General features: G+C 44.2%; 1 protein-coding gene across 1 annotated transcript; it reads right to left on the minus strand.

The window, feature by feature from the left end:
* Window positions 1-159: 159 nt before the first annotated feature.
* LOC126335743 (dehydrogenase/reductase SDR family member 11-like) lies at window positions 160-27,576 on the minus strand. Its single transcript, XM_049999200.1, has 6 exons — window positions 27,413-27,576; window positions 25,116-25,278; window positions 22,577-22,706; window positions 15,778-15,907; window positions 10,957-11,103; window positions 160-378 (listed from the first exon to the last, which is right to left on the minus strand). Exons 1-6 carry the CDS (start codon window positions 27,542-27,544, stop codon window positions 337-339), a joined length of 744 nt encoding a protein of 247 aa, XP_049855157.1. The 5' UTR covers window positions 27,545-27,576; the 3' UTR covers window positions 160-336.
* Window positions 27,577-27,953: the final 377 nt, after the last annotated feature.

The following is a 27,953-nucleotide window of genomic DNA, read 5'->3' on the forward strand; positions in this document are numbered from 1 at the left end:
GTGTCAAACATTCTATAGTGACAGTACCAACAAACTGCTCTCTCGTCGCTGGTTGACTATGTTGAGAAATAAATATGTAGACACGAAGAATAAAGATAAAGGATGTTAATAAATTTTGTTTTATTTATAAAGGGTTTCAGACAAAAAAATTCAGAGGGATTACTTTTCAGTATGCAGTATTAAAACTGTATGAAGTTTTTACACAACTGTTTTTATTAACAACTTGATGATAGAAACACAGTGCAACAGTTGCTTACAGGAGTTAGTAAAAATCAATTATTTTCGTGAAGACGACTGCAGTGCTGTGCGCAGTTTATTATAATGAAAAAAAAAAAATTACAAATCACTTCCCACAGAACGAATGATGATATCATGCACCTGTAACATAAGAAGTTGCATTTGATTAGTAAAATTTTAAGCACACACACACACACACACACACACACACACACATTTCGTGCTGGATACCGGTTTTCCACAGCAAAAGTTTTCCGCAGCTATTGCGCATAAGTTAAGAAATACACTTCATCTGATGTCTCATTCCTTAGGGTGTCTGGTCAGTATCTTTCTGGTCAATATCTTTGGTGCTACAGAGCATTCTGAATGTCAAATGTTAAGGGGGGTAGGACGTCAAACGGGCCGACTTGGAGCAGGAGAGGCACCACAGGACATGTTAATTTCCACTTCTATACTTTTACAAGTAAATTCAAAAAACTTTGTCAGCATGACCAGGAAGGATTCAGGATTCACACTCGTAGCAGCGGAAGTTCAAAAACATAACAATATAATTTTTTACACGTGAAATTTCATCATTTTTTCACTTACTGTTGGCTGCATTTGTTGCTATAGGTACACTTTTCTTCGTAAGTAAGAGAGACTGTTCGATGAATTATGCATACAAACCATACTTACAGGTGTCTAAAACTCTAGAACCTATTTCTTTTATGAAAAAATGAATGAGCTGTTACGTTTTAAACTTTATGTTTGGAAAAAATCAAGTTTTGTAGTTAATTATCTTAATTTTTACGACATTTTTTAATAGATTTGGAAAATTCTAGAGTTTCATACACCTGTAAGTATGGTTTGTATGCTGTGCAAAATTCATCAAAGAATCTCTCTTACTTGTGAAGAAAAATGTACCTATAGCAACAAATGCAGCCAATAGTAAGTAAAAAAATGATGAAATTTCGTATCTAAAAAAATTATTTTGTTACGTTTTTGCACTCCCCCCCCCCCCCCCCCCCCCCCTTAAACTAGACAACTACGAGAGATGTTGCGCTCAAACTACGAGGCCACGTGTGTACTACTGGTTAGCCATACCTTTATTTTTTCTGACTGCAGGCCCAATATTGTGCAGTTGGTTTACCAGTTAGTTGTGAAAAGTAATTTATTGTAAGAAGAGCGCATGGTCCTGCTGGCTTTCAGACGTAAAGCCTGTTTTCCTCCGGAGCGAATGGAAACCAAGGCAAGCAAACGAGCATTCACAGGCAGTTCGCCCGTGTTCAATACCATTAGCTTGTGTCTGCGAACAACTGTTTACATTAGAGGTAAGAGAACAGGATATAACTAGAATAGCCTATTAACGCTGCGTTATTGCATTTTGGCACGCAGAATACGTCGCTACACATAGCCACGACGCACAACTTTGGTGTTCAGACAGGATTATTTTGCATGGCGACTCACATTTTTTTGACGAAGTAAGCAAAAAGGCGCACGAAAAGATGATTTTAGGTGTCGGAATTTGAAAAAAATGGTTCAAATGACTCTGAGCACTATGGGACTTAACTGCTGAGGTCATCAGTCCCCTAGAACTTACAGCTACTTAAACCTAACTAACCTAAGGACATCACACACATCCATGCCCGAGGCAGGATTCGAACCCTCGACCGTAGTGGTCGCGTGGTTCCAGACTGTAGCGCCTAAAACGGCTCGGCCACTCCGGCCGGCCTCGGAATTTGAAACTGAAAGTAAATATACGGCCTGTCACATAGGCCACTTGATAAAATCTGCTGTATAGTTTGTTAGAGGGCAGATAGCATGATCCCGAGTAAGCCATTTTTATTTATCATAAAAAATCTCTGACGTAATAATGATACATGAGTCATGTAATTACAGATTAGATTAGATTAGCTTTTCGTTCCATAGATCCGTGCTGAGGAGATCCTCGTGGATGTGGAACATGTCAAGGATACCAAGGATATGAGCAAAGAGAACCATCAGGAATTATGTTTATTTTTTAAATTTTAATCAGCGTTATAGATACGACGGTTAGTCAGAAAGTAATACCTCGTATGTTTTTTTTCCACCTTCAGTAAAGTTTGTTAAGAGAAAAAACGGCCGATATCCATGTTTGTATTAAAAAAACATTCTATGGTAGAGTTCTTAAATGCAGAAGGTGAAACGCACATTCCCATTCATGAAAGACAGAAAAATGTTTAAGGTGAAGCAACATTGGATCAGCACTGTTATACGATGCGTTCGTAACTGTAATTATGGTGAAACACCAAATTGACTGACGAAACACGAACCGGCAGGCAGTGGCAGCGAACCGATGACATCATTCTTGGTGACTGCTGGGTGACTGTAGATGATTTCTCTGTAAAAGCAGTGTGATGATGATCATTCAACAACTGGGATACTGTAAGGTTTGTGCCACTTCGGCACAGAGAGAGCTAACCGACCAAAATAAAGAGACAAGTAAAACAATTACCTCCCAACTCTTGCACCTCTTTCGTCTGGAGGGAAAGGAGTTTGAAGAAAAAATATGGAGCGTAGACGAAACGTGTTCGTTATCGTGAACCAGAATCAACGAGGCAGTCAGTGGAATAGCATCACAGAAACTCACCCAAGAAGAAAAGTTCAGAACTGGGTGATCAGTAGGAAAAGTTATGGGATGAAGAGGATGTGATTATGGTTGATTTTTTGGAGCAGTGAATCACAATAAATTCTGTCCAATCGTTGTGACCTTGAAACAGCCTGAAGAACGTCTTTAGCGAGTTCGGCCAAAAAAAGCTATGCCGGATATTCTTCTTTTGCATAACAATGCAAAACCACACACCAATCGTAACACTACTGAAGAGATTGTGTAAATTGGATGGGAAGTCTCACCTCATTTCGCATACAACCTTGACCTCGCCCTATCAAACTACCATGACTTCGGGCTGCTAAAAGAAACTCATCGTGGGATTCACGTTGAAGATGAGTAAGGTCTGAAAATGTCCGTGCGTCAATGGTTTTTGCAGGACCGTGACTTTTACCACACTGGAATGTATACCCTTGTTAAAAGATGGACTAAAACCATGCCGGCCGGAGTGGCCGTGCGATTCTAGGCGCTACAGTCTGGAGCCGAGCGACCGCTACGGTCGCAGGTTCGAATCCTGCCTCGGGCATGGATGTGAGTGATGTCCTTAGGTTAGTTAGGTTTAAGTAGTTCTAAGTTGTAGGGGACTGACAACCTCAGATGTTAAGTCCCATAGTGCTCAGAACCATTTGAACCATTTGATGGAAATAGACGGAGATTATACTCAAAATTCATAAACTAATCATCAGTATTGCGGTTTTCAGTCTAAGTTGTTCTATTTTAAATTAATGACAAATAAAAAAAGGAGGCATTACTTTTTGACTAACCCTCGTACATAATCTTACTTGTTTACTTTCAATGAAATTTATTGTTCCTTTCCTTCTTAACGAAAATAAACACAAAGGTCCTGCTTATTCACTTCGTACCCGCCTGATGTCGGTATCTAATGAATTTATCGTCTTCCTCACATCAACAGATGGTGACAGTTATTCGGCTTGGTACTGATTGACAGGGTTGTTGGATGTCTTTCTGAGGGATATCGCACCAGATTCTGTCCAGCTGGCGCGTTAGATCGTCAAAATCCGGAGATGGTTGGAGGGCTCTAACCATAATGCTCCAAATGTTCTCAGGTGGGGAGAGATCCGGTGACCTTGCTGGCCATGGTAGGATTTGGCAAGCACGAAAGCAACCAGTAGAAATTCTCGCCATGTATGACTGGGCATGTCTTGCTGAAATGTAAGGCCACACAGGCTTTCGACCTGGATTTTCACTGGAGTAGAGCAGACTCAGTGATGAATAACGCTTCGAACTGAGCTCCGACAACCAGCTAAGAAGACATACACTCCTGGAAATGGAAAAAAGAACACATTGACACCGGTGTGTAAGACCCACCATACTTGCTCCGGACACTGCGAGAGGGCTGCACAAGCAATGATCACACGCACGGTACAGCGGACACACCAGGAACCGCGGTGTTGGCCGTCGAATGGCGCTAGCTGCGCAGCATTTGTGCACCGCCGCTGTCAGTGTCAGCCAGTTTGCCGTGGCATACGGAGCTCCACCGCAGTCTTTAACACTGGTAGCATGCCGCGACAGCGTGGACGTGAACCGTATGTGCAGTTGACGGACTTTGAGCGAGGGCTTATAGTGGGCATGCGGGAGGCCGGGTGGACGTACCGCCGAATTGCTCAACACGTGGGGCGTGAGGTCTCCACAGTACATCGATGTTGTCGCCAGTGGTCGGCGGAAGGTGCACGTGCCCGTCGACCTGGGACCGAACCGCAGTGACGCACGGATGCACGCCAAGACCGTAGGATCCTACGCAGTGCCGTAGGGGACCGCACCGCCACTTCCCAGCAAATTAGGGACACTGTTGCTCCTGGGGTATCGGCGAGGACCATTCGCAACCGTCTCCATGAAGCTGGGCTACGGTCCCGCACACCGTTAGGCCGTCTTCCGCTCACGCCCCAACATCGTGCAGCCCGCCTCCAGTGGTGTCGCGACAGGCGTGAATGGAGGGACGAATGGAGACGTGTCGTCTTCAGCGATGAGAGTCGCTTCTACCTTGGTGCCAATGATGGTCGTATGCGTGTTTGACGCCGTGCAGGTGAGCGCCACAATCAGGACTGCATACGACCGAGGCACACAGGGCCAACACCCGGCATCATGGTGTGGGGAGCGATCTCCTACACTGGCCGTACACCTCTGGTGATCGTCGAGGGGACACTGAATAGTGCACGGTACATCCAAACCGTCATCGAACCCATCGTTCTACCATTCCTAGACCGGCAAGGGAACTTGCTGTTCCAACAAGACAATGCACGTCCGCATGTATCCCGTGCCACCCAACGTGCTCTAGAAGGTGTAGGTCAACTACTCTGGCCAGCAAGATCTCCGGATCTGTCCCCCATTGAGCATGTTTGGGACTGGATGAAGCGTCGTCTCACGCGGTCTGCACGTCCAGTACGAACGCTGGTCCAACTGAGGCGCCAGGTGGAAATGGCATGGCAAGCCGTTCCACAGGACTACATCCGGCATCTCTACGACCGTCTCCATGGGAGAATAGCAGCCTGCATTGCTCCGAAAGGTGGATATACACTGTACTGGTGCCGACATTGTGCATGCTCTGTTGCCTGTGTCTATGTGCCTGTGGTTCTGTCAGTGTGATCATATGATGTATCTGACCCCAGGAATGTGTCAATAAAGTTCCCCCTTCCTGGGACAATGAATTCACGGTGTTCTTATTTCAATTTCCAGGAGTGTATCTGGATACGCCCTGGACATATGTGGTATACCAACTTGACCCTCGCCCCCCCTCCCCCCCCCCTCCCCCTCCATACGGTCCGACAACCAGGAGTGATGGTCTAAGGTGCCATTTATTTTCATAGCAGGACGCCTTTGGTTGCCATCAGCGGCATCATTGCAGCACAGCGGTATTTCGACGATGGTCTACGCCCCATTTTGTTGCCCTTCATGGCAAGCCATCCTGTGCTTATATTTCAGCTAGGGTTTATGCAGCTTGATTTCGTACATGCCAAACCCTTCCTTGATCAGCAAGGTTGCCAGATCCCTCTTCTATTAAGAAAGTTTGGAGCATTACGGGTAGGGCCTTCCAATCAACTCGGGATTTTGACGATCTAACTCAGAAGTTCGAGAAAATTGGGCACGCTATTCGTCAGGAGGACACCCAACAACTGTATCAAATCAATGCCTTACTTGCATAGGGGCCAGAGGTGAGACAACGCGTTAGCGACTTGCCCACATTGTGAAGCACTGTCTCTTGAACAAATGATCCAATTTTTCTAAAATTGTAATCGTTTGTTTGTCTGTACATGTGCATCACGTCTATCGATTTCTATTCCATTTGGATAATTTCTGGGTGTGGGCCGTATTTTTTTTCGTGGAGTTTATTTCTTTTGACCTTGGGCATTTGTGCTGTGGGTCTACAAGAAGCACCTACGACATTTATATTTTTTTAAATATCAACATTGCATTCTATTCAGACTAAACCATCCCTCACGCAACTCATATCAACAACGTAAGTGATCAATACAGCACACGAAAGTTCTCTATATTGCCAGCGCCGAAGCAGATATCATGATCCCGAGTAAATGACCATTAAACAGTGGAATACGATCGAACGCTGGCAAATACGAACCGAATACGATCGAACGCTGTTCTCTCGCGCTCACCTACCGTTTACACCAAAGAGAATACTCGTTCGCTGATGCTCGTTCACTTGTGCTCGCTCTTGTGTAAACTAAGTTTAAGACGACTGTGTATAATAAGCGGTTGTTTTTGAGTGACAAGTCGTAGAATTACGAAATCGAATTAGACACAGTATCAGATGCTAAGGACGATCAGACGGGCAATTTTGCAAATGACGATAGTATTTTTTTCTCTCTTCACTTGACTTCACAATCCCGCATATTTTTAAAGTGACAACGTAACTTCATCCTATTATGCCATTCTCAAGTGACAGCTCACTATGAAGAACATCAATGCATAATTCTTCCTTAAAAGGCATCGTGTCAACTATGCTCACCCATTTAATGTGTCAGGTGTAACACTTGGTGCATGAGCAGTGCCTGTTGTGAGTTCAGTATGACATGCAGGGCTTTAGGGGTGTAAGTGCAGATATTGTGAGTGTTGATACTTCAATATGTACCCACTCCGGTGTCTTAGTTGTTTTTTTCCCTGTCTGTAACAGTCTTCCAACAAACGCGTCACGTAACTTACTACCGGATGTTTTCTGCACGGTCGTAAGTCCATCACTAAGTGGACTCGACCTATCGATATAGACTAACCAAATTGCGTCCATGTATCCACACTTCAACACCTACCCCGCTGTCCAGGGGAAAATAAGCATTAATGGCTTGTTCTTGCCACAAGTACTTGCAGGTCCTAATCAGCCTAAGAAAAATACCATTGCTAATATCCATAATTTTTAGCCTGTAAATCTAGCAAACACTGGTGTTTTGTCGTTCAGTACACTGTCCCCAATCAGCAATAAAAATATCTGCACTTAAACCCCTAATATCCTGTACAGGGTATGCCCAACCGAAAAGGAAAACTTCATTGTAGCGGCGTTGTATGTAATCCCATTGGGTGAATGTGTTTGCAGAGAGATTGTTTAGTGGTATTGCTAGTGGCACAAGAGAATTTAACGGCTTCGCAGCAATTTACTCATTTCTGGGGAGTCATTTCCGCACTTCGTTGAGTGATGGATGCCACCCAGTCAGCACAAAGAATGATTATCCAATTTCTTTGCACAAAAGAAAGCATACTTCACAAATTTATCGCAAGATGGAAGAGGTGTACGGAGACCAGTGACTCGTGCGGTGCACAGTATTCCGAGGGTGTCAGCGTTATGAGGCAGCATGTGTTGCGTAGAAGACCCTCTGGCTCCTTCTGAAATTTCCAAGGGAGGTCATGGAACATCCTCCTTACAGCCTGATCTCCCTATATGACTTGCATATCTTTGGCATGATCAGATGCACACCTGTGACGAGGAAGTGCCGGACACAGTGGACAACTGTATCCGCCAGCAATACACGAGTTTCTACATTGAAGCCATCGAGTCCCTTCCCTCGCGCTGGGATCGATATATCAATTCCAATGACAGTTATGTATAATTGTACTGTTCCACATGATCTGTGGTTATAATACTGTTATTAAAATTTCTTTGCTCGTAACTGTAGTCTCCTTTTCATTTGCGCACACCTTGTAAATTACATAAAGTACTACGTTCTTTTACATAGATGACAAAGAAACTTATCACTCATCAGTAAATATTCCCGAATTCGAAACCAGAACAGCTGTTAGCATGAGTGACATAAAAGTATGTATCTTAGGTGTTGCCAGACAACTCAAATCACTTAAGAAAGGCAAGTCTTCCGGTCCAGACGGTATACAAACAGGTTACTTTCAGAGAACGCAGACACAATACCTACGTAGGTAGAAATGATCATCATAATAAAATAAGAGAAATTAGAGCGCGAACGGAAAGATTTAGGTATTCCTTTTTCCCACGCGCCATTCGAGAGTGGAATGGCAGAGAAGTAGTATGAAAATGGTTCGATGAACCCTCTGCCAAGCACTTAAGTGTGTATTGCGGAGTAACCATGTAGGTGTAGATGTAGGTGTAGATCTGAAAAATACTTAAGATGGTTAACGTGCCCGGGTTCGATTCCAGGCCGGGTCGGGGATTTTTCAGCTCAGGGATTGGGTGTTGTGTTGTCATCATCATCATTTCATCCCCATCCAGCGCGCAGGTCGCCCAGGGGGGCGTCGAATGTAATAAGACTTGGACCAAGGCGGCCGGACCTGTCCCTTAAGTGGCCTCCCGGCCAATGACGCCAAACGCTCTTTTCCATTTTTTTATCATCACTGCCCACCACGAGCGTTTCGGAAACGAGAGGCTATAAAGAAAGTATACAATAGGGTCAGAGACAAATGGAGATTATTCTAGCAACGGTCGATACAGGCCGCAACTGGGGCAACATACTGACATAAACCACTTTCTCAAAGGGCAAAAGGTTATGGGCCAACGACTGGGAACGAGCATCTCGGAGACGGAGAAGCTGGTCGGCTGTTCGCCTCCTACTGTCGTGAGCATCTACGGGAAGTGGTCTGAGGACAGTGAAACCACGAAGAAGCGACAAGGTGTTAAGACATCCACAGCTCATCACGGAATATCGTCAGTTACAATATTGTAGTGGAGACAGGGTCATTGCAGTTCGGCCGTGGATCAATGAAAACGTGTCACCTGGTCTTGTTAGAGCAGCCTGACATTCGTGTCAGGATTTGCCATCATCCAGGAGAATAGCTACTCGAAACGTGTACCGTGCCACAGACACAGGCCGATGGGCGCATTCTTACGTAATGGCGACATTCACCTGACCATCCATGGGACCTGTGGTAGCAGTCGAAGCCACCGTAACAACTGTCGACTACACGAACATTATTGGAGATCACCTGCTTCCCTTTATGTTTGATGTCTTCCCCAACTACAATTGGATAACTGTCCACGTCACAAGTCCAGAATCTGACAACAGTGGTTTGAGGAGCATGATGATCAACGCTGATGTCTTGGTTTTTTCTGCGTCCGATGGAACACGTCTGGGTCGTTATCGTGCGCCAGTTCCGCGCCGACAACCTACCGGCCCATAATTTACAGGAACCGCGTGACCTGTGCGTAGACATGTGGTGCCACATACCTCCGCAAACCTGCCAAGGTGGTGGTGGTGGTGGTTAGTGTTTAAGGTCCTGTCGACAACGAGGTCATTAGAGACGGAGCGCAAGCTCGGGTTAGGGAAGGATTGGGAAGGAAATCGGCCGTGCCCTTTCAAAGGAACCATCCCTGCAAACCTGCCAAGGATTTGTCGAGTCCATGCCACGGAGAATAAATGTTGTATTGCTTTCCTAAGATGTATCAACACAGTATTAAACAGGTGCTCTTCATGTTTTGACTCGTCCGTGTAGGTGTAGAGAGCTACTCGTTTTTCTGGATTCGTTTCGCCCTGTTGGGTTTCTTCTCATGCTATAGGTGCTTTCATTGCTTTTAAAAGTGCAGCGTAAGACGTACTCGCCCGCAAAATCTGTTCCTGGAGCCATGAAGGCCTCAAAGTGCGAATAAATATTTTTCCTAAAATAGACTAATTTAGATGAAGATCAACTGAACCTATTTCGCTGTTATACACTCCTACTTACTGATGAATGGAGGCGGCTCCTGCAGAGCTTTTTCCGCACGCAGTGTGTGCGAATATGTTAAGCTCATACATTTTGCTCTTTAGGACAGATAATCACGGAACTCAATTAGGTATCCATGTAATGAAGCTGTTTGTTCTGGAAACATACATTCCGCAGTTACACTATGTTACTACTACTTGTTTCGAGCTCGTTCCACCATTTTCAAGCAATCGTTCTTACGATTAGTAATACTGACAAACTGAGATCGGCCATCATCTATTGTTGTGCTTATGTAAATAAAAAGAGAGAGGAGTATTGTCAGTACGTGATAGTTTTTAAAATTGTGCGGTGATCTTTACAACGTAGTTACATAGGACATAAAATAAAACTTAAATAACAGATATGTAACGCATTTCCCACTGGGAGTGTTTTGTAATTTTAGCCTTGTAGTAGTCTACGTTGCATGGAAAGCGCAGAAGGCAAATAAATCCAGGAGTGTCGTGTAAAGTATAACAAACGATTCCTTCCTTTCCTAATGTAATATTAGCACTACGAATATGTGAATGAAAGTGAAATTCACTACACGGTGGCATTCTCTATGAGGTGGGGCACCAAGAATCACGGACATATCCACGAAACGCCATTAAAGCCATTTGTGGTGTATAACACCAGAGCAAATCGTGATGCTTCTCAAAAATTTGATAGTGTGCTTCCATTGTGATAGATATTTGAATGTGGATTGTCTATTTAATTTAACTATCACTATTATGTTTACTTTTCTTTCTCTGAATTCTTATGCTCTGTATGCAGAATCACTTTACTCCCTTTGCTCCATCTGTTTGACCGCCGAAACTCATCGGCATTTGTACACGGCAGGGTACGCACATTTTATTGCGAGCAACCATTGTTTCTATAGCTAAGATGCATGACCCCAAGAATCCATGGAAGTAAAGAAACCAGCTCACCTGGACACGGGGATGCTGCGACAACATGTAGACCACAGCTTCTGCTATGTCCTCGGATTCCATCCACGGTGTCTTCTCTCGAACTTCAGGGGTATACTTTGGAAGGAAGTCGTGGATCTCTGTCCTCACGTAACCCGGAGATATTTGCTGTGAACGATAAATAGTAACACGCCATTTAAGAAGAGCATTGCCTGAGCAAAGACGAGAGAGATATTAATGTTTTAAATGAAGCATCACTTTTCATAACATGAAATTAATGAGTCTGTGCGAAGCGCAAGATGTATCGTAAGGGCAAGGGTCGCTTCTTATTATTTTGCCGAATGATACATAAAGAGTGCATCTGAACCATACCTCATATAGTTTACATCAGAACTCCAACAAGCCGGCCGGTGTGGCCGAGCGGTTCTAGGCGCTTCAGTCTGGAACTGCGCGACCGCTGCTGTCGCAGGTTCGAATCATACCTCGGGCCTGGATGTGTGTGATGTCCTTAGGTTAGTTAGGTTTAAGTACTTCTAAGTCTAGGGGACTGATGACCTCAGATGTTAAGTCCCATAGTGCTCAGAGCTATTTGAACCCCAACAAGTAACGTGTACAAACATATATTTTCGTTTCATAGAACAGACAGATAAATCATACTGGTATACCCTAACCGAGTCGCATTCAGATGAAGAGCTGTAGTCGCAGAGGAAAATGAAGTGAAAGTGTTCAAATGGTTCTAAGTACTATGAGACTCAACATCTGAGGTCATCAGTCCCCTAGACATAGATCTACTTAAACCTAACTAACCTAATGACATCACGCACATCCATGTCCGAGGCAGGTTTCGAACTTGCGGCTGTAGCGATCGCGCGGTTCCAGACTGTAATGCCTAGAACTGTTCGGCCACCGCGGCCGGCCAGAGGTGAACAACATCGGCGGAGATGTGTTCGTGCGAAAAGACGTTCAGCTGTTGAGCAACTGACCGCCTAGGTAAAACCAAGGAATTATCACCAGCAGCTCCTCATCGATCGATCAGAGACCTTTGCTGCGTATGGGCTTTCGCAGCAGGCGTCTAGTTAATGCACCCATATGTAATGGGATCGTTGAACCATCGTAGACCCCAAACACACACACACACACACACACACACACACACACACACACACACATGCTGATTGCTGTTCATCGGCGACGAAGGCTGTAATTCGAACGCCAGTATTGCAACCGGACGTCCACTGATGGGCTACAGATGGCCTTTTCAGACGAATGACTGTTTATGTTCCGCCAGTCCGCCAGAAAAATGGCTGTTGTCGTGTACGGTGTGAAACGTCAGAAAACAAATGTCCTGAAACAATCATCAGGAGGATCCAGGCCGGAGGAACAGCGTTACGGTCTGGGGGGGGGGGGGGGGGGATGTTTTCATAGCATTCCCTGATTGATCTCGTAATTAGGGAAGGCACAATGGATCAACATGCATCTGTCCTCGGGGACCATGTCCATAACTACATGCTGTTTTTTTTCTCGCCTTGATGGCATCCACCAGCAGGACAATGCAACGTTTCACACGACGCACACGCGTGGTTCGAAGAGCACCAGGATGAGTTTACCGTACTCCCCCGGCCACCAAACTCCCCAGATTTTGACCCAGACGGGAATATGTGGGACCACCTCTATCGGACTGTATGCACCACGGATCCTCAACCAAGAGGCCTGGTGCAGTTGGCCACCGCGCTGCAGTTGGCATGGCTCATCATCATTGACCGTATCTTCCAGAACCTCATTGACTCTTCTTCCACGTATGCTTTTGACTCGTGGTCCTATTAATGTGCACAGTGTACATTTTCCTGCAAGAGCGCCTTCCAGTAACCCGTGCCATGTTGCCCACCAGCGAAGTGTCGTAATACGAGCCCAGCAATCATCTACCAGGGCTACTCTAGGGTTCGTATTGTGTCTGAGGCACTTTTATTTGCGGTGCTAAACTAGAAATCTCTGATTACCTTTATTATACTGTCAAAAATCTGAAGTTACACATGTTCGGCGATTTAATGTTCTGCTAATTGTTATACTGTAACAGCTGTGTGTGACATAGTCTTGTTGCGCCACTCTTCCACTGTGCCGTTGCGGCAAGATTTGCAAAGAATACAGAAAACATTTGTCTGCAAAAGCCCAGGATATCTTTCATAGGCCACAGCAAGGCAGGAGTTTTGGCTAGAAGGCGCGCTGTTACTTTCGCCAGTCGGTGAGTGCTCTTTCCAGATTTCTACTAGTGGGCACCTTGTGGCTTTTACATCACACTTGGTATTTGTAAGCAAGTTGTCGTTTTCATCAAGAAATCTTTTATCCAGATAATGTTATGTGTCTATGTTATCATTTAAGTGTATTTAAATGAAGTGAAGATAATGTTGAATAACGAGCAGTGAAGCAAGTGTCATATTCCATAAGCAGCTCACTGAACACGTTTTATCCGCCATCAACTTCTAGTACGCAAGCTGTGTGATCCATGTATTGGTGGGACTCAACGTGAAAGTTATTGTTAAATGTGCTGAGAGAGAGGCTTGTTATTTTTGTGTATCAAGTGATACGTCGATGTTCACAGACAGTTGGGAATACTCATGACATTCTGGTGGAAATGGACACTACACAGTTAAATAATTCTTCTTATCTGTGTTGTAATAAACTGAACTAATGTTTTATGTTTTGCAGTCTCCACCCAGTCTCCTCCCGGGGCAAACCAAAGAGGTTACCGTTGTATCAACGATTATAATTTCGTCCGGCACAACAGTTATTGTTCCTCCAGATCAATGACTTGCATATCTTCTGCTGATTATTGCCAAAAATTCTTCTCAATTTGCTCTTGTGTCCCTGTTTCCTACACAGTGTTTTGCGGATTCGGCGTTCAGGAAGAATGGAAGTTTTGTCGACGGATTGCTCTGATGAAATATCTGAAAATCAATCAGCTGCTAATGTATTCGTTTCGGAAAGACGTTTCGATAAGATTCTAGCTCCTCTTGTCGAAGTGTCTGAGTCCTAACATACTTTGTGCAGGTGGTGACCCACAGTTTGTAAGTATTTCAAGAAATCATCTTCCAAAATCGCTAACAGCTGTTGATGAATCTTTACTGACTACTGGTTTCGATCATATGTTCATGTTTACAACAACCGCTACGCTAAAGGCGTACTGTAGCGTTAAGTAAAATAAAAACCACCCTGAGTCATTGCCGTCAATGATAAAATGCGTTATACGGTCAACAGTAAAACGCATCGATGTATATAATTAATTTTAGTACACTCTCATGCTCAAGCATACTCTGTATCATCAGTTCGACACTACAGTGGCAACGATGGTACAGGTTGTTGTAAATAGTTTTATTATACCTGAAAATGATCGAAACCGCTAGTTAAGAAAGATGTATTTATCAGCAACACTAAGCGACTCTGAAAGATAATTTTTTAAAAAAATGTGTAGGTCCTCTTAATTACGTCTTCTGGGTCGTGTAAACGAAGGAACAGCAGCTTACTACAGGACCCAGACACCTTGCCAGAAGAGTACATATAAGAATCTATTCGAAATGTCGACCGGAGAGAATATATTACTTGACTCTTTTACCGAGAGGAATGCGTCAATGTTGAGGAATACTTTTTTTAAAAAAGAAAGGAGGAAAATAATGAGAAGTGCGTAGGCAACTGGATACGATTAGAATATTCATTACATTCAAAACACAAAAAGAATATCTTGATGAGAAAAAAAAACAATATAAAACATATTCACATCACAAGACGCTTAGCACCAAGCCCACTGCAAACACGACACATGCTTTACAAACATCAACAGCGACAGAACTTTTGTCAGTGAGAGGTGTAATTAAAGAAATTCATTATGAATAACGGACATATATTTCGCTGTGTACCCTTGCATTTACGTTTTTCGTAGTACGTAGCGAAAATCGAGTCTTGCGGCTTGTTCCCACAGACACGTCTACCTAAGAACTACAGCAGCTGGCTTTAGAAAACAAATTGGCAATACTGGACGGATATGAAATTGTTTTCGGCTCTTCCTCCGCATTCACACTCGTGTCATGATTGGCCCATTATCTGCAGGTAGCACGACTAAGTTAGAGCTCTGTGTACCTTTACTAGAGAAAATATCAGATGGTGTTATCTAGGCTGCATTCTTCTTCGAAATGTGAATGAGTTCTATGGACAAATGTGGCAAGTGGTTCACGAAGCGACAGGTGAAAGCAATTGAAACCTGTCGCACCAGGAAGGCGTTTTCAGAACAAAGCAGTTGTGGCTTAATATATGGCACGTAATGGCAGAGATCACTAGCGAGCACATTACTTTTAACTGTTCAAATGGTTCAAATGGCTCTGAGCACTATGGGACTTAACATCTGTGGTCATCAGTCCCCTAGAACTTAGAACTACTTAAACCTAACTAACCTAAGGACATCGCACACATCCATGCCCGAGGCAGGATTCGAACCTGCGACCGTAGCAGTCCCGCGGTTCCGAACTGAGCGCCTAGAACCGCGAGACCACCGCGGCCGGCCACTTTTAACTGTAAAGATCATTTCACTGAATACGCATATAAATTATTTAATGGCTATTCCGGTATCTAGTCATTATAAATAGCCCATAAATACTTCATGGCCGATGGATTAGTGTCGCTAGAAGGAATCTCATAGAAATATTGACCTCTGACATGCCGTGACGCCTCCGTCGGCCGAAACACATTTATGGGTTACTGACCGAAAAGTGATACAGCCATCCAACAGTTTAAATGAGCATTGACTCAAATAGACTGTATACTACAGATAGTGGTGAGATTTTTCTAAGAACTTACCCCACACCGTATTTTGCTCTTCCTGGCGACGAGGTCCTTCCTCAGTCCCTCTAGCAGGGCCGTGACAGCATGCTTGGCTGCGCCGTACATCGCTATATCGGAGCCGCCAGGCGGTATGTGGCCCAACACACTGTAAACAAGGAGACGTGCTTCAAACATTCATTCACTACCTCAATATTACTCTATGGAGGTGAATGCACAGTTCTCTAAGTTTACTTTTCCATAATATACTTCTCCATTATATAATAAAAAGTGTCTGGACACCTATTAGGGGAGATTAGTATAGCTTGTGTCCTCTCTTCTTGAACTCAGCTCGGAACACTTTCAATGAGGTGTCTGAATGTCTATGGAGGAATGGCATCCCATTCGTGCTTCTACCCTGACCTGTGGAGGCCTTCCTGCATCCTCTTATTCCTCAAACCCAACAAACTCCCTTTTGCCGCCTCTTCTTATCGTAGCATCTGCCTCACCTCCGTCTTCAGTATGGTCTTCGAATCCATCCTCTCCCGCCATACCCATCAGCACCTTAATCAACACCACCTCCTCGCCCTTACCCATTGTGACTTCCGACCATCCTTCTCCGCTAAAGACCAACTCCTTAACCTCATTTACCTTCTCTCCCTCCAGCTCAACACCCATCGCTCCACCACTTTTGTTTCCTTGATCTCGAAAATGCCTATGACCGTGCATGGCATCTGGGTCTCCTCTTTAAACTCCAAACCTACGACCTGCCTATCAATTTTGTCCATCTGGTCCCTTCCTTCCTCTCGCACCGTCCTTTCTATGTCACCCTACACAACACCAACTCCCTTTACCTTGTATCTCACTGCTGGTGTCCCCCAGGACTCTGACCTCTCCCCTTTCCTTTATCTCTTGTATATGGCTGATATGACCAAGCCACCCCTACGTGTCCACCTTCTCCAGTATGCTGATGACACCGCCTTCGCCGCCGGAGTGGCAGAGTGGCTCTAGGTGCTCGAAGGTTCGAATCCTGCCTCGGGTATGGATGTGTGTGATGTCCTTAGGTTAGTTAGGTTTAAGTAGATCTAAGTTCTAGAGGACTGATGACCTCAGCAGTTAAGTCCCATAGTGCTCAGAGCCATTTGAACCCTTTGACACCACCTTCCTAGCTCTCTATCCTACCCTTCAACAGTCCCAACACACCCTCCAAACCCACCTTAACCAGTTAAACACTTTGTGTAACCAGTGGTTACTCTGTCTCAACCCCTCCAAAACCCAGGCCATCATCATAGGCCGCACCACCCACTCCTCCTGTCTCCATGATTTCTACCTCACCCTTTATGGTCATCCCATCCAGCTCTCCCCCACCCTGAGATACCTTGGCCTCACCCTTGACCATCACCTCACCTGGACCCCTCACCTCCAGACCATCCAGCAGAAGGCCCATTCCCGCCTCCACCTCCTGAAACTCCTGTCTTGGTGACATGGGGATTGCATCCTTCCACCATCCTTCACACCTACAAATCCCTCATCCGTCCTATCCTCTTTTATGCCAGCGCTGCCTAGATCTCTGCACCCACCCTCTTTTAAAAGACCCTCCAAATCCTTGAACGCCATGCACTCTGCCTTGCCTTCCATATCTGCCTTCCTTCCCCCACACAGCTCCTATATGAACTCATAACCTTCCCCCACCTCCTCCTGTTCCTCCAACATCTCCACATCCTTTACATTGTCCGCAGATTTGATCCCTCCCACCCCCTGGTTTCCTCCTTCCTCTCCACCCCCCGCCTGTTGCCATGCCTCTATCGCTGTATTCCTCCCTCTCTCCACCTCCACACCCTCCATCTCCTTCATCAGGGCAATTTCCAGCGCTTCCCCCTCCCAGATGATGAACTTCGCCTTGACATATACCCTTACTTTCAAATATAACCTGGCCTTACCCCCCCCCCCCCCCCCCCCCCCAGGGCCCCATTTTTCCTCTCCTCTGCTTGTCCCAGAGCGGATTTTCCTCCTCCACCCTTGAGACCCTGCATCTCATCCTTGCCTCTTTCCCTCCCACATCCCTCCCTACCTGGCCCTCTTCGGCGCGCCCCCCCGCCCATCTTCCCCCTCTCTACCCCTACCTCCCTTCTTCCCTTCTCCCTCGCGCCTGGCAGGTCCTCCATTTTGATCGTCGTCAGTGTGCCACGTCAGTGTTGTGTTTAGTGCTGTTTCTCCTGTGCATCAACAGGTGTGATTTTAATTGTGTGCTGGCCTTGTACTTAGTATTACTGTCAGTGCTTGTCATGTGCTACGCCATCTGTGGATACTTTTATGCCCCGGTCATACTAGGCCTTGTGTTCTTTTAATTGTCCCACAGTGTGGTTTTTTGTGTGCACTACTTTTTTATGCTTTTTATCTCCATTTTACAGTCGCCCCTTTTTTGTCTATTGTCTTCCATGATGTTCCCCTTTTTATATGTTCACCATGTTTTCTCCATTGTTATTTTTAAATGTCTTCTATTGTTTGTTCTATGTCTTTCGGCTGAAGAGCAGCGCATATGCTATGGCCAGCCTGCCCCGATGGGGAATTGAAATACAATAAACGAAAAAAAAATCCCATTCGTCCTTAAGAGTCAAAACCAGAGAGGGTAGCCACGTTGGACGCTGGGGTGTGCAGTGTAGTCTATGTTCTAAGTCATCTCTAAGGCATTCTATTAGGTTCCGATGCGGACTGTGTGCAGGTCAGTCCTTTCCATAAATGTTATTGTTGACAAACCATTATCTCAAAAATGTACTTTATGAAATGGTGCATTGTCATGCTGACACAAAGAATCATCAGGACCGAGCAGTTCCTCCACCGTACGCTATACACAGTACAAAATGCTGTAAAATGTCTTAATATCCTCCCATATTAAAGGTAGCGTTTTTCTAAGTGCGGTAAGGGTATTGTACTCTAAGCGCTACAAAAGCACCAGTGCTGTAACACCACCTCTCCTGTACTTCAGTATTAGCACTACATACACTGAAGAGCCAAAGGAATTTGTACACCTGCCTAATATCGTGTAGGGCCCCCACGAACACGCAGAAATGACATGGACTCAATTCATGTCTGAAGCAGTGCTGGAGGGTACTGACACCATGAATCCCGCAAGGCTGTCCATAAATACGTAAGAGTACGAGGGGGTGCAGATCTCTTCTGAACAGCAGGTTGCAGGGCATCCCAGATACGGTCAATAACGTTAATGTCTGGGGAGTTAGGTGGCCAGCGGAAGTGTTTAAACTCAGAAGTGTGTTCCTGGAGCCACTGTCTTTTATTCTGGACGTGTGGGGTGTCGCATTGTCCGGCTGGAATTGCCCAAGTCCGTCGCAATGCGCAGTGGACATGAAATGAGCGCAGGTGATCAGACAGGATGCTTAAATACGTGTCACCTCTCAGAGTCGTATCTAGACGTATCAGAGGTCCCATATCACTCCAACTGCTCACTCCCCACACCATACGCTTGTTGGTGGACCGGCAATGAAATCTGCAGCAATTTGCGGAAGGGTTGCACTTCTGTCATGTTGAACGATTCTCTTCAGTCGTCATTGGTCCAGTTCTTGCAGGGTCTTTTTCCAGCCGCAGAGACGTTGGAGATTTGATGTTTTACCTGATTCGCGATGTTCACGGTACACTCGTAAAATGATCGTACGGGAGAATCCCAAGTACATCGCTACTTCGGAGATGCTCAATCCCATCGCTCGTGTGCCGACTATAACATCATGTTCAAACTCACTTAAATATTGATAACCTGCCATTGCAGCAGCAGTAACCGATCTAACAACAGCGCCAGACACTTGTTGTCCTATATAGGGTTGCCGACCACAGAGTGTATTCTCCCTTATGTATCTGTGTATTTCAATACGCTTGCCTATACCAATGTCTTTGGCGCTTCAGTGTATGATGACAAGTAACGTTTTCCAGCTATTCGCCAAACCCCACTGTCGAAGAGGATTCGAGGATGGTGACTGCATCTTTCAACACGATCGAGCCCCTTTTCATGATACACGACCTGTGGCGGAGTGGCTACGCGACAATAACATCTCTGTAATGGACTGGGCTGCACAGAGTCCTGACCTGAACCCCGTAGAACACCTTTGGGATGTTTTGGAAAGCCGACTTCGTGCCAGGCCTCACCGACCGACATCGATACCTCTCGTCAGTGCAGTACTCAATGAAGAATGGGCTGCCATTCCCCAAGAAACCTTCCAGCACCTGATTGAACGTATTCCTGCGAGAGTAGAAGCTGTCACCAAGGTTAAGGATGGGCCAACACCGTATTGAATTCCAGCATTATCGATGGAGGGCGCCACGAACTTGTAAGTCATTTTTAACCAGGTGTCCTGATACTTTTGATCACATAGTGTAGCTTGCTCCAATCATCGTCCACAGGTCCACAAGCCCTCACATCGTGATACACTGTGAAGAAGTTTCGAATTTAATCCTGGACAATGAGGGAAAGGTGTGGTCAGGGACTTTACTCCACGATCTCTTCTCCCCTTGCCAACTAAATACTTACAGTAAAGATTTCATCCATCACCAGGATTCGAACCGGCTTATCTTCTAGTTGAGTGTTACACCACAGGCATGCGTTAGCGTCCTCGGTTACAGAGGTAGGATTCTGGTTAAATAAATCAGTACTAGGATCATTCGATACGATACCTGCTTTAAAATACTGATAAGAGTAAAATTGTGGGTTGAAAAATGCCGAGTAAAAGAGTAGCAGTCTCGGAGTGAAATTACTTGATACTAATAATCCTCTGTAATTTTTCAGTGTCTCTAGAACTGATTATTCTGCAATAATGTAATTATACAGTATTAGGTTTTTTCGCCTATTTATGCATAGTAGTTACATTTTTTCCGGCAATGACGAAATATCGTGTGAGCAGAGTTTTCTTTGGCCGGATTCTATTCCTATAAACGCCATTTGCCTTTCAGAAGAAAGTACTGTGTACCACCTAGAGCTGCTGAGCACATTCGCTAACCAGCGTTTTAGTTCGGCGTATTCCACTCGTTCCGATTATCTCAGACACCACGTAGGAAGCTACAACCAATCGGAGCTCACTCGGAGCTGACATATGGATCATACAGAATCGAATAGTACATGTAGAAATACCGACTAGTGAAAACTGTCTCTCACATTTCGCGAAAAAGAGCGAATAATGTTCCGGTATGTGTGCTGTGGCGCATTCTAGGTGCCATATAGCACAGCACTTTCTATGAATCGTAACTGAAGACGTGACATCTGAGGGAGCGTTGAGCGCTTTTAATATACTCAAGAAAGACAGATCCCTTCTGAGTCCCTTTTTCCGTTTATTTGTGCTGTGTTTGGAAATTTGGAAATTTGTGGTAAGGCCTTATGGGACTAAACTGCTGAGGTCATCGGTCCATAAGCACACACACTACTTAATCTCACTTAAACTAACTTTCACTATGGACGACACACACACTCATGCCAGAGGGAGGACTCGAACCACCGACGGGAGGAGCCTCAAAGCGCGCGGCTACCCCGCGCGGTCGTGCTGTGTGCTCCAGAAGATACAGCCTACATAGAAGGTCCCCAGCTGCCTATGACTTAGAGGCAACAGTGGTAAGATAACCAAAATGAATTTTTCACTTTGCACTGGAGTGTGTGTTGATATGGAACTTCGTAACAGATTAAAACGGTATGCTGGAGCGAGCCTCGAACTCGGGACCTTTGCCTTTCTCGTGCTTGTGCTCTACGAACCGATCTACCCGAACACGACTCACGACCCGTATTCACAGCTCTACTTTCTCCAGTACTTCATCTCGTACCTTCCAAATTTCACACAAGTTCTCCTGCGAAACTTGTGGCACTAAAAGTCCTGGAAGAAAGCATGTTGCGGAGAAATGGCTTAGCCACAGCCTGAAGGATATTTCCAGAATCAGTTTTTCACTCTGCACCGGAGCGTGTGCTGATATGAAACTTCCTCGCAGATTAAAACTGTTTGCCTGGAAGGGACTCGAAGTTAGAACTTTGCCTTTCGAGGACAAGTGCTCTACCAGCATTTCTCTGGTACATATACTATAGTATAAAATATTTTGCTTAATAGGAAATGTCAAATTGTGTGCAATATATGAAGTCATATTGTTAAATTTCACTGTGATGTCACTATGTAAGTGAAAACTAAATAAAAGTAGGAGGAGGAGGAGGAGGAGGAGGAGGAGGAAGAGGACATTAGAACGTCCCGTCGACAACAAGGTCATTAGGAAGGAAATAGAATGTAATCGCCACTGACATCCCCACTGACGTTGTATCTCACTCTAACATCCACATCAGCTGGCATTCTCTCTTGGTTGTATTTAAAGCACAGTTACTGAAAGAGTTCCAGTGTGGGCTGTAATTATCGTATGGTAGCGAAACATATTAGATAGTTTAATGCGTTAATGAGGAACCGATTTAATCCGGAAAAAAATTAGTTCCAATTTTGGCAACCAGGCTAAAATCTGGCTCTGTGAATTCAAGAAAGACGTATAAAAATGTTTCCCTATGTAATGAAAGGAACGGAAGTGGGTAGACAAGGTCAAACATGTGATAAAGGGGTATCGTTGATATATTCATAGCCATCGCTTACACAATTCGTTCAATAAGAGTACCGGAGATGTCGACGAGGTACTGTACAGCGCCAGAATATGTGCCAAGTTTCGTTGCCACAAGATAATTACAGCCCACACTGCACACCTGCGAGTAGCTATACTGTAATTATAACCACCCAGTATTAGTGTTGGGCACTGAAATAGGTTTTTTTTTTGGTTTTGTTTGTGCTCCAGTTACAATACAGCTGAAGAAGATGCTGACCTGTTGATGTGGATGATGAACCCATCATCGACGCCCCTCTTCACCATGCTCTGGAATGCCTCCCTAGTGCAGATGGATAGCCCCAGAACATCCACGTCCAGGATTCGCTTCCAGTCAGCTGTCTTTGCACCTGTGTACACAAATAACTATTTTTAGTCTTTCCAGGCATGCAGGCTTATCGCTAATTAGCAAATATTACCTATGACAAACAACTCTGTGACTGCAACTAGGCGGTAGCCATTGGCGTGTAATGAAAACTAGTGGCACTTTATGTGGTATAGCCTACAGCACAAACGTTTTCACACAGTGCAGCAGCAGACTGCATTTTGCTGAGGACACTCTTTTTCTTTTCCCTAGCAATTATTCACTCTTGTACGGGGTCCGCTTTCTCAGAAATAGGCAAACTTTATTCTGTTATTTAACTTCGGATGCCTTTCCTAAGGCCACATTCGTCAAGGTAACCTAAAGTTGTCGTCACACGGGGCGAGTCTTTTATCGCTAACGTGGTGTTGTACCAGTTTTGTGATGTCACTTCTTGCTATTTCACGTTGACGAGCCACTTCGCCACGCGAAACACGTGCGATGTCCGTGCCACGTAAAATAGAGACAACAGGAAGCAAGAACACTCACTATGCCACAAGCAGAAAGCGAACGCCATATTGTATTTGTCGTCTTCGATCGCAGTCCATATTCGTTGGATTTTATGTTATGCATTACACCTTACGAATATATTATGCTGTTTGTAAGCACTAGCACGTTGAATGTCTCGTGAACGAATCCTCACTAGTATAATTCGCTGCTTTTTTTTAATTTTTTTAAAGACCTTTTCTAACGCCATAATCGTCAAGCGGCAACGGCACATTGAGCATTCATGAAAAGCGTGTCGTTCTTGTTACGATTTATTACGGTCCAATGTCAGTTACATTTAAGCGATTGTAGCCTCTAGATGACCGTAACATACAAAACAAGGTAGCACACTGCGAAATTTCAGTGTTGCTGTGTCAGTTGATGGGTCGCGCTATAGAAAATAGGGTAAAATGGTAGAGGGTTCGTGTCCCTCTATATACTTTTTTTTTTTACCTTTATGTTTTCTATAAGATTTCGGGACTTGGTCATAAAATAAATGTTATGTAAATATGAAAGCTCTCTCTGGCAGGAGTTAGTTTGTTCAATTTGGTGAACTTTATAAACTAATGCCATTACTGACTGAACATCTACATCTACACGGATACTCTGCAAATCACATTTAAGTGCCTGGCAGAGGGTTCATCGAACCACCTTCACAATTCTCTATTACACCAATCTCGTATAGCACGCGAAAAAACGAACACCTATATCTTTCCGTAAGAGCTCTGATTTCCCTTATTTTATCAAGGTGATCGTTTCTCCCTATGTAGGGCGGTGTCAACAAAATATTTTCGCATTCGGAGGAGAAAGATGCTGACTGAAATTGCGTGAGAAGATTCCATCGCAACGAAAAACGCCTTTCTGTTAATGATGTACAGCCCAAATCCTGTATCATTTCTGTGACAGTCTCTTGACAATACAAAACGTGCTGCTCTTCTTTGACCTTTTTCGATGTACTCTGTCAGTCCTATCTGGTAACGATCACACAGCGCGCATCAGTATTCTAAAAGAGGAAGGAAAAGCGTAGTGTAGGCAGTCTGCTTAGTAGATCGGTTACATTTTCCAAGTGTCCTGCCAACAAAACGCAGTCTTTGGTTAGCCTTCCCCACAACATTTTCTGTTTGTTCCTTCCAATTTAAGTCTTTCGTAATTGTACTACCTATCTATTTAGTTGAATTTACGGCTTTTAGTTTAAACTGATTTACCGCGTAACCGAAGTTTAAAATTCCTTTTAGCACTCATGTGGATGACCTCACCCTTTTCGTTATTTAGGGTCAACTGCCAATTTTCGCACCATTCAGATATCTTTTCTAAATCGGTTTGCAATCTGTTTTGATCGTCTGATGACTTTATTAGTCTGTAAACGACAGCGTCAACTGCAAACACCTAAGACGAATGCTCAGATTGTCCCCGAAATCGTTTATGGTTCACATGGTTCAAATGGCTCTGAGCACTATGGGACTTAACATCTTAGGTCATAAGTCCCCTAGAACTTAGAACTACTTAAACCTAACTAACCTAAGGACATCACACACATCCATGCCCGTCAACATTATCTGCCTCGTGCGCGTGCCGACAGCTTAAGGGAGGGAAGTCGTGTGCGCCATCTGTCTGTGAATTGTGAAACTCTTTATTCTGTGATGCGGAATTTCGGGATCACACCAGTATTTTCCTAATAGGCGTGAGGAACCGCCTAAAAACCACAGGGTGGCCGGTGTACTAACCCACAGCAGTTAGTTCGACGCTTGTCCAAAGTCTGTATCTGTAACAGTCAACAGTTCATACTGATAACTGCAAGATATACGCTATTTCTGTCTTCCAGAAACGATATTCTTAAGTAAGAAAGATATCTACGAAGAGTCGTTACCTTACCAGGTGTTTCATCGGCAGTGGAGAGATAATGTCAACTTACTTGTTAGAGGCAATTCCCCGATGACACCAGCGTTGTTGACGAGAATATCTACGCCTCCCAAGTTGTCCTCGATCCACTTGAAGGCGGACAAGATGCTCTCCTCACTGCTGACGTCACCTTGAAGGGCGTACAGCTTTCCCGGGGCATCTTTGAGTTCAAGAGCCTGTGTAGATGAAGGCATGAGACCACAGTTTAAGACGTCGTGACTACAGTACAACTATGAAATTGAAAATTATCTAAATTAATAACTGATGTTGTGATAGGAAAAAAAAAAAAAAAACTGCGAGCGTTTATTGAACGAGCAGTCGTTGTTACAGTGTGGCGTTCTTAAAATGTAAACGATACCCAAGATTTACTGAATCATCAAACGTAAAAGTAACTTCTGAAGCCCCCTAGTGGAGTGTTTTAGGGCTGTTCACGTTCACCACGAACAGGGTGTTATACCTATAAGTGCAGGTATTATGAGCATTGGTACCTTAATATGTACCTTCTTCAGTGTGATAGTCCTTTTTCCTCTGCATCTAATATTCCTCCAAAATCACTTCACATCAATTACTACCTGATGTTTTCTGCACTGTCGTAACTGCACCATTGAGTAGAATACGCCTGTCAGAATAGATTAACCGTTTTTCGTCCACGCACCTACAACACCTTACCTGCTGCCCAGGGGAAAATGAGCATTAACTGCTTGCTCTTGCAACATGTACTTTGAAGTACTAACCAACCTAAAAACATGCTACTCCTAAGAGCTCAGATTATTAGTCTGCCATGGAGTAATTCCACATGTAATGTTTTTCAGTACAGTGAGCTCAGCCACTTACCTTAGTCGCTGCACTTATACCCCTAACACCTTGTCAATAAGTGACTTAGTGGATAACAATGGAAGATGCATGAGGCAGTTTGCAGTTGATGCTGTCGTGTATGGGGAATTGGCAATGCTAGGAAATTGCACTAGAATGCAGGAGGACTTGTACTATCGTCGCAATATGTTTCGTACGTTGCCTGAGGGAGGAGAATTGCGAAATCAATAAATTAAATAAAAACTAAGTTTTAAAACACCATGTTGTTAAATCGAACTAAAAAGCGTGAAAAATTTATCATTGCCCCATACAGATTCCTAACAGCTATGAAATTATTAATAGCTATAAAAATACTTGCAAGACTTAAAATGTAGAATGTGGGGAGCATGCAATAGCCAATAGTAAGAAGATAAACTATTCATGCATTAATTACATACTGCATGCGCCCCTTGTTTTTCATTTTAAATCCCATATATACTGTTGTCGTTGTTAAAAATTCTCAATCCCGAATTTTCTGGTCTCCCTGTATGGGATTAGCAGTCTATATGGGGTTATAAGAAATTATTTATAATTTTTAATCCGATTTAAAAAGTGGTATATTAAAAATTTATTTTAACTGGTACTACAGGCAAATGTACAGCATTATGTCTATGATGTAAGTGGTATGGAGTGAACATCGCGAGCATTGAAGGGTGACATCATACTTTAAGGCACTAACTACCTTATACAGTGTAGAAAAATGTCTGCAACAGTCACAATAAAAGATTATTTATTCGTCACACAACCGGTTTTGGGCTTGTGCCCCTCCTCAGGTGTTTATACATTCATGTACATGTTTATATTGCTCGAGATCACTGTATAAATACATAAAGACATTATTTGCTGGTGACTAAACAGATGCAAGTGGAACAATTGTAAGTGGCAAGACAGCATTTGTCGCAAATATATCTGACTCACATAAAGAAGAAGCAACATTATTATAATTATGCTGTTGTGATAGTTTTTCCACTCAGTTGCGCATTTGTTATCATTTTCGTGTGCATATTTCAGTTTTATGAAACTGTCACCACAGCATAATTATAATAATGATGCTTCATCTTTATGTAAATACAGATATATTTTCGCCAAATGTTGCCTTGCCACAACTGTGCCACTTGTATGTGTTTAGTCACCAGCAAATACTTTTCTTTGTATTCATAAAGTGATCTCTAGCAATATGAACATGTACATGAATGTATAAACACCTGAGGATGGTCGCAAGTCCGAAACCGGTTGTTTGACGAAAAAATAATCATTTATTGTGACTGATAGCGGAAATTTTTCTACACCCTATAAAGGGTCACGGATATCAGTAGCATCCAATTCGGATAAAATGCACTAACTAGCTTAGCACTCTGCAGGAAACTGATTGCTGTCAGCATATGCCACCCGCTATAGCCATTAACTCGTTATCTCTGCTGTCGCTTGCAGGACAGAAGCTACAAAACGGCTGTTTACCTTGACTCTGTCGACCCTGCGGGCGAGTCCGACGACCTTGAGTCCCTTCCTGACCAGCGCCTGTGCGATGGCAGCGCCGATACCTGAGCTGGCGCCCGTCACCAGGGCAACGCGACCTGTGTACCTCTCCATCGTGTGACGCTCAGAGTATCTGCTGTAAAACACACGCTGCAGACGCAATAGCCGTGACGTCTTTTATATCCAACAGTCGCTGTGTTATCGCCCTTATCTACGCGACCGTCTCGATACCACATGTCAAACATCCGCTCCGTTCCCCATTAATCTTACTCCTGTTCGATAAATATTCCCCATCTTTCCTCGCGGCATTTGTCAAGACATCGACGATGTAGAGGCTGCTAACGATAACTGTTTCCAGCGTATCGCAGTCGTGTAGCTGAAGTTGAAACGAAATATTTGATACAGGACTAGAATCGAAGAACTACCATAGGCTACCGTAAGTACGTGCAGACTACGGTAGTTTTCCTAGTACATTTCGTCAGTTAACATAGTTACCACGTTACCTGTGCATTAGGTGTTTTGC

This window comes from Schistocerca gregaria, chromosome 2 (assembly GCF_023897955.1).
Source record: "Schistocerca gregaria isolate iqSchGreg1 chromosome 2, iqSchGreg1.2, whole genome shotgun sequence".
Taxonomy (NCBI): domain Eukaryota; kingdom Metazoa; phylum Arthropoda; class Insecta; order Orthoptera; family Acrididae; genus Schistocerca; species Schistocerca gregaria.

What these genes read in the sequence shown, in the direction of transcription:
- LOC126335743 (XM_049999200.1), bottom strand. Translation starts at nt 27,544, where the DNA reads ATGGAGAGGTACACAGGTCGCGTTGCCCTGGTGACGGGCGCCAGCTCA. An exon ending in GCAGGGTCGACAGAGTCAAG is followed by an intron (nt 25,279 to 27,412) that starts GTAAACAGCCGT and finishes TCATCTACACAG; the next exon opens with GCTCTTGAACTCAAAGATGC. An exon ending in CGCAGCATCCCCGTGTCCAG is followed by an intron (nt 379 to 10,956) that starts GTGAGCTGGTTT and finishes CTTATGTTACAG; the next exon opens with GTGCATGATATCATCATTCG.